This window comes from Chiloscyllium plagiosum, chromosome 9 (genome assembly GCF_004010195.1).
Source record: "Chiloscyllium plagiosum isolate BGI_BamShark_2017 chromosome 9, ASM401019v2, whole genome shotgun sequence".
Taxonomy (NCBI): Eukaryota; Metazoa; Chordata; class Chondrichthyes; order Orectolobiformes; family Hemiscylliidae; genus Chiloscyllium; species Chiloscyllium plagiosum.
In genome coordinates, this window is record NC_057718.1 from 51,639,631 (window position 1) to 51,652,462 (window position 12,832).

Consider the following 12,832-nt stretch of genomic DNA (forward strand, 5'->3'; position numbering starts at 1 on the left):
CTTTTGACCTCAGAATGAGGATTAAGCATAACCAAAAGATTCTCATTTCCCATCTCATGTTGTTGCTTTAATTACAATGTCAGTGAATCACCCTGTGCTGTATTCCACCAGTTGCCCTTTGCCTTGACATTGACTGCCCAACATAAATGCAGCTCTTGGAGTATGGTGGGGGCAGGATGAGTGGGGTATATTTTAAACTCTGGTTGGCAGTATTATAAATCTGTCATATGACATGCAGTTAGTGGCCTGGCCCAAAGCTGCAAAGTTACAGCTGGGTCTGCCTCTGGTGATCCAGCAGCTGTGGTTATACTTTACGTGACTCGGGCAATTAGTGACCTGAAGATGTGGTTCTGCCCCTCTGAGGCGGGGGCTGGCAACTGCAAGCTGTATTAGTGGACGAGACGGTGAGATGGAAGAGAGTGAACTCCATCCCAGAACACCCTTCCCGGCCAATCCAGCTGTTGAATAAGGTGAAATTTGTGCCCTCTATGTGGGTTCCCAACCCACATCTATGTGAAAGAGTTGGTTACTTGACCAATAGCTTTGCAATCGAGGCATAGAGCAGGAGGGCAATGTCGCACAAGTAGCCAGTGTCTGTGATATTAAAGGGGCAGCTGGTAACATCCTGCATGCATTGGTCAACATCATACATTTGACAAGGAGAAAAAGAGGACTATGTATCGTGGAGGGAAGCTGTGTATCTCACTGGAGGAGAGTCCTAAATATATTTTTCCACCTGAAGAGAGTAACTAGCAAGGTTTCTTATCAAAGGTAAAGGGATTATTCAGCAAGGAAGGTATCACGTTATCAGGCCAAACTAACTCATGACAGGACAAGGAGGCCCACATGCAACTCATGGCCGAGGAGAGCTCATGTTGGTGAGGGCACTGCCCACTCGCCCATGCAGCTGCCAGAGACAAAGAAATGGAGTTGGCATCTGGGATGGCAGTTAAAGGATTGAAGGTCTAGATGCTGAATCCCAGTGGGTATGATGAGTCCCTGGAGTATCTATAAGGACAAATATCCAGCAGGACCTGCTTGGAGATGTGGCTGGGTTATGAGAGGATTTGTGTGCAATGGCAAGGATTTCAGAAGTGACCATCTGGAATATTGCATTGATCCAGTCGTCAGAGTGCTCTGTCTCTGCTGTGGTGAGGCTGGTGACTGTCTTGGAGAGCCAGATCCAACTGATTATAGGAGCACTGAGGGGTGCCATGACCTGTAGCCCATCACCCTGGCTGGATTCTCAGGAGGTGGAACCAGGGCCACAGGGGCACTAGGATTCTGGACACATGACTTTGTCTCTCTCAGGTACCATGGAGGTACCATCAGCAGGTGGTGCCACCTGGAGGTTCCTCTCAAGGTGCTTCAGATGAAGTCATATTTCCCTGCATTAATCTGCAATTGACCCAATCACAGTTTGTTTCTGCAGAGGCAGGAGATATCTGAGCTTGAGCAGTATCCAAGGCTGGTCCTTCATGGTCAAAGCAGATTAGAGAACAGCATGCAAATCTATCCAGCACAGGACATGAAAGCAAATCTAAACAGCACCATCAATAATCACAAGTTGGTGTTTTGTTGTTCTTCAATCGTCCCAAACTGTGAGGGGAGTTCTGTCCGGGAAATGTTTGTTTTATTCACATCAGATGTATATTCATAGCTTTATTAATGCTTGAAGATGGAGAATAAATATGAAATTATTAGTAGCAGATAATTCAAGATGTTAAAATGGATGTTGGATGAATTTGGGTAAAGTGTGGCTATTGTGAATTATAATGTGAATATTCTTTCTTTAGAAGGTGACGTGGTGACAGTGCAGTTAGACTGCAGGCTGTCCAGATCGGTACAATGTGTCTTCTCCTGAAACATTTGCACTACTAATACATCATGTGTCTCACGGCTATCAAGGTCCTTGCAGGGCCCTTCATCTCTCCTGTGGTGGTCTGTCAATGCCCTTGGGGAGTTAATCAGAGGATTCAATGTCATTTTGTGGTTTCTCTTCCTCCATGGTATCCCCTCTGTGCAAGGCACAGATGTATCCCTATCCCTCAGCAGCTCAATTTCCAAAGCATCGTGCCCATTGATCCAGCCTAGCACCTCATGGTTCTTCAACATCCATGGGTCATGACAGCAGCCTGAATACCTGGCACATACTTGCAGCATTTGGAATTGATGGTCACACACTAATTGGACATTCACAGAATGAAAAGCTTTCCTGTTGGTGAATGCTCAGGGCTAGCCTGCTGCTGGTTTCTTTGATTATGTGATAGCCAGTCTACGAAAGTTCTTGTGAAGCTTGTAATCACAAAGAAAAACTCCTCCAGCTGTTTCAGACAGGCTATTGTGGTTCATTGTGAATTCACTAAATTGTTCAGCACATCTGGCTGTTTAAGCCACAGCAAGTGTAGTTCTGGAATCGACGTTATAGAGGGACCTGATAACACAGGAGAGGATGCAGAGGAGTTTTACTAGGATGTTGCCTGAGTTACAGAGTTTTAGTTATTAAGACAGAATGGACAGACTGGGTTTGTTTACCTTGAAGCAGAGGAGACTCAGGGAGGAACATGATTGAGATGTATGAAATCATGCGAGACATGAATAAAGTAGACAGGAAGGAACTTTTCTTGTTGGTAGAGGTATAAATGATCAGGGGCATAGACTTAAACTAGGGGCAGGAGGTTTAGAGGAAACATGTGGAAAAATATTTCACTGATGGTGGAAATCCAAAATTAACTGTGGGTAGGAGAGGCAGAAACCCTGATAATTTTGAAGAAATTGCTAGAGGTAAAAAGAGATCATACAGGAGCTCTGGAGAGTATCCATCTTGCTTGGCACTTGGAAATTTGCAACCAATTCATTTAATTTTTGTAAATTTAGTTGGCTACACAACGCCTCTCGCACACCTTTGAGGGACCATCAGCCTATCCTCTGTTGACCCTTCACCCTGTACATTGAGGGCAACATTGACCCCTTCAGGTCAATACAACAGCTGTGCTTCTCTCCTTCTCATTTGCCCGCTCCTTTTTACTGAGGTTTGGTCTCCTGTATGTAAAAATACTTCTATCCCACTTCTGGAATACCTCACAGAATGAAGTACTAACGAGACAACAACTATGAAGAGAAAGTAGCTGCAGGTTTCAAGTATCCTATACTCACACTAACAAGAAAAAACAGATTTTCAGCTAAACTTCCATTCAGAAGTGCTGAAGTCGACCAGCTGGCTAAACTGCTGAAGTGTGCCATTGCTTCCAGCAGCTGCTTTTCAATCTGCCCTGACAAGGAAAGTGATTACAAGTAAAGTACCCAGCCAGGCTCCATCACACCCAGAGACCACATTGTAGCTGACTGCATATTTCTTTGCAGAAGATTGGCATCTTAATGAGCTGAAAAACTCCACTATTTTCAACATTTTGAGAGTGAGTTCCTGATTTCCTGGGCTGCTTGTCTGCTGTAATCCAGCCTTCCCATGTGACATTGCCAGGAATTCCCAGGTCGAGAAAATGTCCTCCAGAAGCTTCCTGAATGAGCAGCCAGACCACCAGAGTTGTGAATCTGTCAATCCGCATATCACATTGTAAATCAAATAACGCAGAAGATAAGTCACACTCTGTTCTTAAAGCACAAGATGTCATATTTGAATAAGTGTTCACTATCAGATTGGAAAGTTCAGAGGCATTTAATCAGACAGAGAAAGTTTATCTGTGTGTGTGTATGAGAATGGCTGAGTGAATAGTGAGTGGGAAGGATGTGAGAGGGAAGAGGATTGTTTTAGTCAGTAAGATGTTAAAAGCAAGTGAAGTAGGATAGAAGTGGTTGAGTGTGAGGGTTGCAGCTGGCTGTGGTAGCAGGCAGATGATCTGGGTAGTCAGGCCAGGAGGGATTATCAGGTTGGGGTGAGAGTCAGAGAGTTGAGGAACTGAATGGTGTTGATGAGTCAGCCATAGTCGAGAGGTGGGTCAGGTCACATCTGCTTGGGAAGTCAGCACTGATGGGGTGTCAGGTGATCAGAGAGGGGCATTGTGGTTCTATAGTTACTGAGGATTAAATTATGATTTTTCCATTGAACATTCCCAGGTTAACTGTTCAACTTTGTCAAAAAAAGAGAAAAAACTGTGGATGTTGAACATCTGAAACAAAAACAGAAATTGCTGGAGAAACTCAGCAGCATCAAACTGAAGGGTCACTGGACCCACAATGTTAACTCTGCTTTCTCTCCACAGATGCTGCCAGACTTGCTGCATTTCTCCAGCAATTTTGTTATTGATGGAGGAGAGTAAGTCAGAGCAGTTCACGATCCTCGACTCTAACTCAAAGCCAAAGGTACCTTCATAGGGGCTGTGGGGCAGAGCAGTTGCTGTTGGAATTTCCCCTCGAAATTCCCATGAAGTCAGTTCATTGGGACTTCCATGGATGTCTGGTGCCCATCTTGGATCAGATGTCTGGTCCAAAACTGGAAGATCTGGATTAGTTGTTTTAAGTTATTTTTAAAAGTAATAAAAGCATAGGAAGCTTTAGCGATGATATGTATGATGTAATGGCCAGTGAAATCAAAGCACCAGTCCACATGCTTTAAATTGTATTCATTAGAAATCAATGACTTGAACTCCCTGGATATTCAATACCTCAGAATTAAGCTGCTTGTCGGAAATTAACAGAAGAAATTTGCACAATGAAGAGGCAATTACATGAGAGTTACTAGTGAGTTTTTTTTGCATAACAATTTGAATAATCACTTGTATAAATCCAATTGAAAACGTGTGCAACGAGCTAGAACTGCATGGAAATTGCAAATACAGCCATTAAAAAGACAATCCTGTCTGAACACCTCAGAATGAGACTGAGATACAAAATGATATGGAAGAATAAAACAAAATTAACGATGGATGCTAAAGATCTGTAAGAAAAGCAGAAATTGCTGGAGGAACTCAGCAGGTCTGGCACCATATGTGCAAAGAAAACAGGATTAATATCTTGACTCCAGAAGAAAGGTCACTGGACTCAAAACGTTAACACTGCTTTTTCCACACTGATGAAATGGAGGATGAAGTGTTTGTGGTCTTCATTTAACTTTCGGATTACTTCATTGCTTAGTGAAAGGTGGCTCAGTTGTTAGCATTGCTGCCTCACGGTCCCAGGTTCGATTCTGGCCTTGGGTGACTGTCTGTGTGGAGTTTGCACATTCTCCCTGTGTCTGCGTGGGTTTCCTCCGGGTGCTCCAGTTTCCTCCCACAATCCAAAGATGTGCAGGTTAGGTGAATTGGCCATGCTAAATTATCCATAGTGTTAGGTGGGTCTGGGTGGGTTACTCTTCGGAGGGTCAGTGTGGACTTGTTGGGCCGAAGGGCCTGCTTCCACACTGTAGGGAATCTAATCTAACCTTATTTGCGCCATCTTTTCATCAGACTTTTGAAGAATTACGAGTGTAAACCAACAATTATTTATCTTTTAATGCAGTAAACACTTTTGAAATTATATAACTGTTTATTTATGTTATATTAATGCGTATAAGTTGGTTGTGGCCTGGCACTGAGATTTTGCTTCACTGTAACAATCTGGAATATCGGAGCTGAAAGAAATACCCTGACAGAAGACATGTGCATAAGTGGGTTTGAGGATGCAAAACAGGATGGTCAATTTAGTCAAGAAACAGCCTTGCCAATACTAGCAAGGTGTACAAACCAAAATAAATTGTACAGGAGAGTTGTCCTCAAACAGAGATAATAGACATTTTTGTGCTTGGAACAGTAATCATGCCTCCATTAACCGTAGCTCTTGTGATTGATTACAATGTTAGAGATAATGAAGCATAGACAAACAGCCTGCATTTGTTAAAATGTGGTTTAGGGAAGCAAATAGAGGCTTCAGGATAGTAGTCATCTGGCAGAGGTGCTGGACAGGACATGACGGAATTAGCAAAACACAATTCAATGGACAAAGCCAATTGTGACTTTAAACGACACAGGGCAATATCAAGAAATGGTAGAAAAGAAGTCAGTCTTTGCAGCTGCGGTAAGTTGGGTGATCTGGCCAGTGACTTTGAAGCCGCATAAGTAAAGCCCCAACAATGGAAACAAAGTCCAACATGCAGGGCTGCTCAGCAACTGGCATCTTCACAATACACTATTGTTTGTAGGTTTAATAATATCTATCATCTATAATGAAACAATATCCAAGTTGCTGTGGATTGTTAATAGCCAGAGGAAAGGCTTTAGATAAGTTGATAGTCATATATAGGTGTAATAAAACAAAGCGATCAGGTACAGTAATAGCACATGGCTGAAGTGTTCAAATCTCAGTCTTCCTGAAGGGAACTGATAATCAAGAGACACAGATTCCTCAGTGCCTGTGCCAGTCAGTTGTCTGGGAGTATCCCTCATGTCACCTTCTGATAGGTTTTAATCCATGTCATCCCAGTCAACCCTAGGAATGCACAGCAGTGTTGAACAATTCTTCAGGCAAGGCAAAGTAAATGTTGGACATTCTAACTTTTCTACTTTGCTTAACATGAGATACATTGTCCTCTATTTTTTACAAAATTCACTCATAGCATAAGGGCATCTCTTGCTAGAACAGTATTTATTGCCCATCCAAGAGGGCAGTTAAGATTCAACCACATTGCGGTGGGTCTGGAGTCACATGTAGACCAGACCAAGGAAAGATGGCGGTTTCCTTCCCAAAAGGACATTAGGGGAACCAGATAGGTTTTTCCAACAATCAACAATGGATTCATGGTCATCATTAGACTCTTAACTCCAGATTTTTATTCAATTCAAATCCCATCATCTGCCACCGACCAAGCTCCCCACAACATTACCTGGGTGTCTGGATTAATAGCCTAACAATCATACCACTAGGCCATCACCTCCCCAGTGTAACACCAGAATGAATCTGCAAGGGGATCTTATGGCAGTTAAGAGGTTGAGAACAGGGACAAAAAGGCCTAACTATGTTCCTTGGCTTTGACCAGTGTACTATAACATCCAGAATCGAGTGTGGTGCTGGAAAAGCACAGCAGATCAGGCAGCATCCAAGGAGCAGGAGAATCGACATTTTGGGCAAAAGCCTACAACAACATCCACAGCAAACAAACTGTTGCTTGGCATCATGGGGATCGCAACACTTGAATATCGGCCGATTTCTCAAGATCCAGGAGCTCACCACTAATTAAATAAGACCATTAAGCCACAAGACATAGCAGCAGGAATTAGGCCATTCGGCCTGAATCTGCTCCACCATTCAAACATGGCTGATAGGCCTTTCAACCTCATTTTCTCCCTTTCTCCCCATAAACTTTGGTCCCTTGGCAATCAAAACTTATTGTTTTAAATATACTTAATGACTTGGCCTCCACAGCCTTCTGTGGCAATGAATTCCACAGAATCACCACTCTCTGGCAAAAGACATTTCTCCTTATCTCCATCTAATGGGCCTTCTCTTTACTCTAAGGCTGTGCCCTTGGGTCCTAGTCTCTCCTACCAATGGAAACATCTTCCCAATGTCCACCCTGTCCAGCCTATTCAGCTTTCTGTAAGTTTCAGTCAGACCTCCACCTCATCCTTCTAAACTCCACCATGTATGGTCCCAGAGTCCTCGAATGCTCCTGCTATATTAAGCCTTTCATTATTGGGATCATTTTGCTCTGTGGTTATTAAAAAAAAACTAGTCAGGAATAGGGCAATCAAGACAATTTCTTAATTTCAGGGCTGGGGTGACAAGCTATCCACAGTGCAGCAGCTACAGTGAACACTTCTTGGTGAGAAGCCTTCCTGCAGGTGGGTTAATCCACTTAAGGGCCTCAACTGGCTGCAGGGTGGGAAGGTCAACCACAGATTTTCCTACCAGTGCTTAATCCTAATGGAGCTGGGGTGGCAGCAGCAATGTGGTTGACGCTTAACTGCCCTCTGGAATGGACAATAAATGCTGTTGTAGCCAGAGATGCCCTCATCCTGTGAATGAATACCAAATTCACTATTTCAGTGCCATTTCACTTTCAACATGGAGGAGCAAGACGTTCAGCCTTATATGTGTGTTTGCTAATGGCATTTAAAAGGAATATAACACGCTCCTAATTGAAAAGGATGTCAGATTAATAGTCCATTAAAAGTAATGGACTCCCATATCTGCTGTAATAAAGAGTAACTGTTGACTTTATTCACTTTCCAGGAACTTAGAAAAATGTGAAATAAGAAGTCATAAACTATACCCATTGAAGTACAGTATACGTTTAAATGTTCTTTACATTATCATATTATGATTTACTTAAAATATAAAATTTATGCAACAGCACCCACAAAGAAAGCCTTGAACAGTTTGTGCCTGCTTAGGAATTAAGAGTCTAATGATGACCATGAATCCATTGTTGATTGTTGGAAAAACCTATCTGGTTCCTCTAATGTCCTTTTGGGAAGGAAACTGTCATTTTTCCTTGGTCTGGTCTACATGTGAGTCCAGACCCACCGCAATGTGGTTGAATCTTAACTGCCCTCTGTGATTGGCAATAAATGCTCTTCTAGCAAGAGATGCCCTTATGCTATGAATGAACAGGCAACTGACTGTGTGGAGTTTGCACATTCTCCCCGTGTCTGCATGGGTTTCCTCCGGGTGCTCTGGTTTCCTCCCACAGTCCAAAAATGTGCAGGTTAGGTGAATTGACGATGCTAAATTGCCTGTAGTGTTAGGGGCAAAGGTGAATGCAGGGGAATGGGTGGGTTGCACTTCGGCGGGTCGGTGTGGACTTGTTGGGCCGAAGGGCATGTTTCCACACTGTAAGTAATCTAATCTAATCTAATCTAAAGATATCACGTTACACAACTACTCATCTTACATTAAAACAACTCTCTTCAGAATGAAGAGAATAAATAATTATTTTTTAAACATTCAAGCCATCTCTAATACCTCTTTTGAATTAGATATAACAGTTTGCAAACTGTTAAGACTTTGGTAGCATGAAGCAACATTAATTTTAAAGTGTTTTAGAACTTTATTTCGAAATATTAATTGTAAGTATTTACCACAACACTTTATTTTACCTACACAGGCACATGGAGAGTAATAATACTTCTAAGTGTTTGCTCCCAGCAGGAGTTAAAATAATTTCCTGTTGTGGTATTTTGAGTGATTACTAATTAACATGTTTTTAGACGTGCCTTGGTTTGGAGCAAAATATAAAAGCAAATTTTCTCTCTTGCCTTCAGAGCTAAAGGTTATACATAGTGGAGCAAATAACTTTAATGAATTATATGCACTGTGATTTGCCCCTAAAGGGTTGAATCAATTAATAGCATTTTGATTTTGCCATATCAATAAGGTAATTTCTCATCATAGAAACAGCATCTAAAGGAGTAAATAGTTGGCACATTGGTGAAAGATCAATTGAACCAAGGTGAATTTGGCAATGAATCAACCACAAATTATTGGTTGCTTAGAAACAGCATGATATCTTGCAGAGTTTCTAAGTCTAACAAAACATTTTAAGAAAAAGACCAACAATTCGTATGTGTTATGAGAAATATTGGAGTCCATCTGAGGGTTACAAATCAACCAGAAATGTTATTACCTTCAATAGGCTGTAGTTCATCCACTATTAGCTTCAGGGATTTTCCTCGACGACTTACACGAACAGTGTGCCACTCATTGTCATTGAGATTTTGTCCAGCAAAAAGCATTTCTGGACCCTTGCCTGCGTAAGAATATGGCAATGGATGATTAGGTTGTGAATTCAATTCTAAACTTATTACATTTCCTTAGACTTGAACCCCAGTGAATGATAAACAGTACTTGAGAAAGGAAAGCAATATTAAAATCCATAACAAAACTATGCTTTACATCATTATTCTAGGTCAAGTCAAGAAAAAGAAACATATTATGAAATCATGCATATCAATGCACACTTAAAATACCAGTACAATTGTCTGTCACGAATAGGCACAAGTGTCTCCTTCATTACAGGAAATCCGTTTTTTAGCACTCAACTTATTATTTCCTTGGCAATTGTTTAATTGAATTTGGAACAATTTCATGCTTTGGGTATAACAATGTCCAACAATCATGAAGCATACACATTGCTGAACTATCCTTTCCAACTGTGCAACAGAATCCTGTTAAATTTTATTTACCTTCTACCAATCTACTCTCGTTTTCCATTCAAGTACAAAATGCAAGGACAGTGTAATGAGTTTCATGCATTATCCTATCAATTTCCATCTACTTCAGACATCTGTCTTCCTTGCCTCCATTGTATTATTGCTGACAAAGCTATCAACTCTCTTGAAGTATCTTCCTTGATCCCTTTTCCCTTGCCAAATCTTTCCCTACTTTCAATGATCTTCGCAGAAACTACCCTTTTAACAGAAATAAAATAAAAGACTGTGGATGCTGGAAATCTGAAACAAAACATAAGCTGCTGTCGAAGCTCAGCAGGTCTGGCAGCATCGGTGGAGAGAAAGCAAAGTTAACATTTCTCCCCACAGATGCTGCCTAAGTTGTTGAGTTTCTCCAACAATTTCTGTTTTTGTCACCCTTTTGACTATATCTGTGCCATTTTCCTGAAATCCTCTCTGTCTCCTCCTCAGTGTCAAATTACACATTTGAGGTATTTGAGGTGTTATTGAAAAGCAAGTTATTGTAACAGTGTGATGCACGAATTAATGTAAAAATTACTTCTCTGTAAAGTCTGACATTGCATCCTCTGGATGTGGACATAACTGGGAAGACCAGCATTTATTGCCATCCTTTAGTTCCAGAGAAAGTGTCAGGCACACTTCTTGAATTGTTGGTAATGGTTTGATGCAATTTATTGCTGCGATATAAGCTTGCATGATTACTTCAGAAGATTATGAAAGGTTAAACATGTTGATGGGGAAGATTGGAATCAAATCCAGATCAGAGTGGGTAAAGTCAGTACATTTCTTCTCCAAAAGGACATTAATACACTATCTTTTTGAAAACGATAATGTTAGAAGAATTGTCAGTTTTATTCAGACCAGGTTCCTATTTTCCTTTTTTTAAAACAAAAATCAAACATACCTAACAAGATATGTTATTGTAACATTTGAATAAATATTCTCCACACAATCATACATATACTACGAAAGGGGAAGTAAACAAAAAAAAACTCTATGAACATTGACAATAGCCTACGGTGTAATTGTCTGATCAAGCCTTCTCAATCATTCGCAATGTCAATTACGAACAGAGCCAAATAGCAACAGAGTGAGAGAAATGTTGTGTTTTAGAAAAAAAGGAATCAAGGATCAATGTCCCAGAGTTTAAGTCAATAAAGTAAGCTTCTGGGGATGAAAAAGAAATTTAGATATAATATTTCAGTCATGTTGGGAGATTTCAGTCTTTGCAAAGTGCATTTGCAAGCAAAAAAGCTGCCGCAATGGATAAAACAACACAATAATTAAACTCCATCTTAAATATATGGTGAAATGGAAAAAAAAGAGCGCAACACATGGTGACAGTCTGCCTCCACTTTCTGTGGAGGAGTAGCCTCATAATTGAGCTTGAAAACATAGCCCTTATAGGCCTTCACCAATGTACTTTGACACACAACATAGCCCTTAGCATTACTTTACATGAATGGTGTATGCCTCAATGCTCATTCTATGCAAGCTGCAGGATATCTCAACATCTAAAATTGGAGTTACATTCAAATATTACAAATACAAAAATAGCAGACACCCATCAAATCACTTGTAAATTGAAGTGGAAAATTAAATGAGGTGCTGAATGGAGAACTGCACAGAAGTGTTTTTAAGAAGGGCCATCAAACCCAAAATGTTAACTCTGATTTCCCTCCACAAATGCTGCCAGACCAGCTGAGTTTTTCCAACAATTTATGTTTTGTTGCACGGCAGTGCTGATTTTTATTCAAATTGGAATTGATTCAAGTGCTTGATTAGTTAGGCCACCTTCAGCTTTTTATTGTACAAAATTAGTAAGAAAAATTAGCTTAATTATTGTGGGCATGCTCAGACCTGGTATTTAATTTCTTCCAAACAAGCAGCAAGTTCAATACCTTCTGTTTACTCAATGAGGTCAGTCATACTCATATAGGATTAAATTTATGGGCACAGTAGGAAATGGTATTATTCACACAATCCAAAGGTAAAATAAGTTTTAAGGTACATTCTATTAATTTAATCTTTTAATGTATGAATCTAAAAATTCCCAGTTTGTAACCTATGAAATGTATGATCTAATCAATTCTGAGTCTGGATTTTCATGTCAGAATAGGGGCAGATAGTACTTCAAAACAGTGGAACATAATTCTTGGATTTCTGCCTTCACCCTCATTATTTGCTTATTTTTGCTGGAGAGTTATAAAGGTGCTGCTAGTGAGCCTGCATGCTGCAGTCTTGAACTTGATTCATAGCAGCGATGAATGGTTTATACATCCTGCAATTTTGACAGAGTCGGACAGCGTTTTGGAGATGTGGTTCACTGCTCTTAAGTTTAAAGGTAGTTTACATTTCTGTTTTTATGTTCTTAATTGTGTTTTTAAGGTTTTTGTAAAGCTTTTATATTTTTAAGCAGTATTGGACGATGGAATTCCTTATTTAAAAATAGAGAAACCATGCAACTGACGAGCATCGTGTAAGGGTTCAAATGCATTTGTGTCCTTTCTAAAATGGGTAATGTTTTACTCTGCATTCTATAATATGGAAAATCAGAACCTCAATGTATATAGGGAACACTGTCGCTTAGACAAAAGGAATGTGTTGACTGCCATAAAATGCTCTCACTATGCATGTGCAAAAAGTGCATGCACAATACCCATGTCAGTACTGCCAGTAATGCATTTCATTCTGTTCACTCATATTTATTG

The 12,832-nt window shown here is 40.5% G+C and overlaps 1 protein-coding gene across 22 annotated transcripts in view; it reads right to left on the reverse strand.

Annotated features, from left to right (window-relative positions):
- nrxn1a (neurexin 1a) overlaps positions 1-12,832 on the reverse strand; it is a 1,882,581-nt gene that overhangs the window by 834,407 nt on the left and 1,035,342 nt on the right. For all 22 annotated transcript variants that reach the window (XM_043695934.1, XM_043695933.1, XM_043695910.1 and 19 more), the window contains one exon: positions 9,557-9,679. In XM_043695934.1, the coding sequence (XP_043551869.1) occupies positions 9,557-9,679 (123 nt within the window). The remainder of the gene's footprint in view (positions 1-9,556; positions 9,680-12,832) is intronic.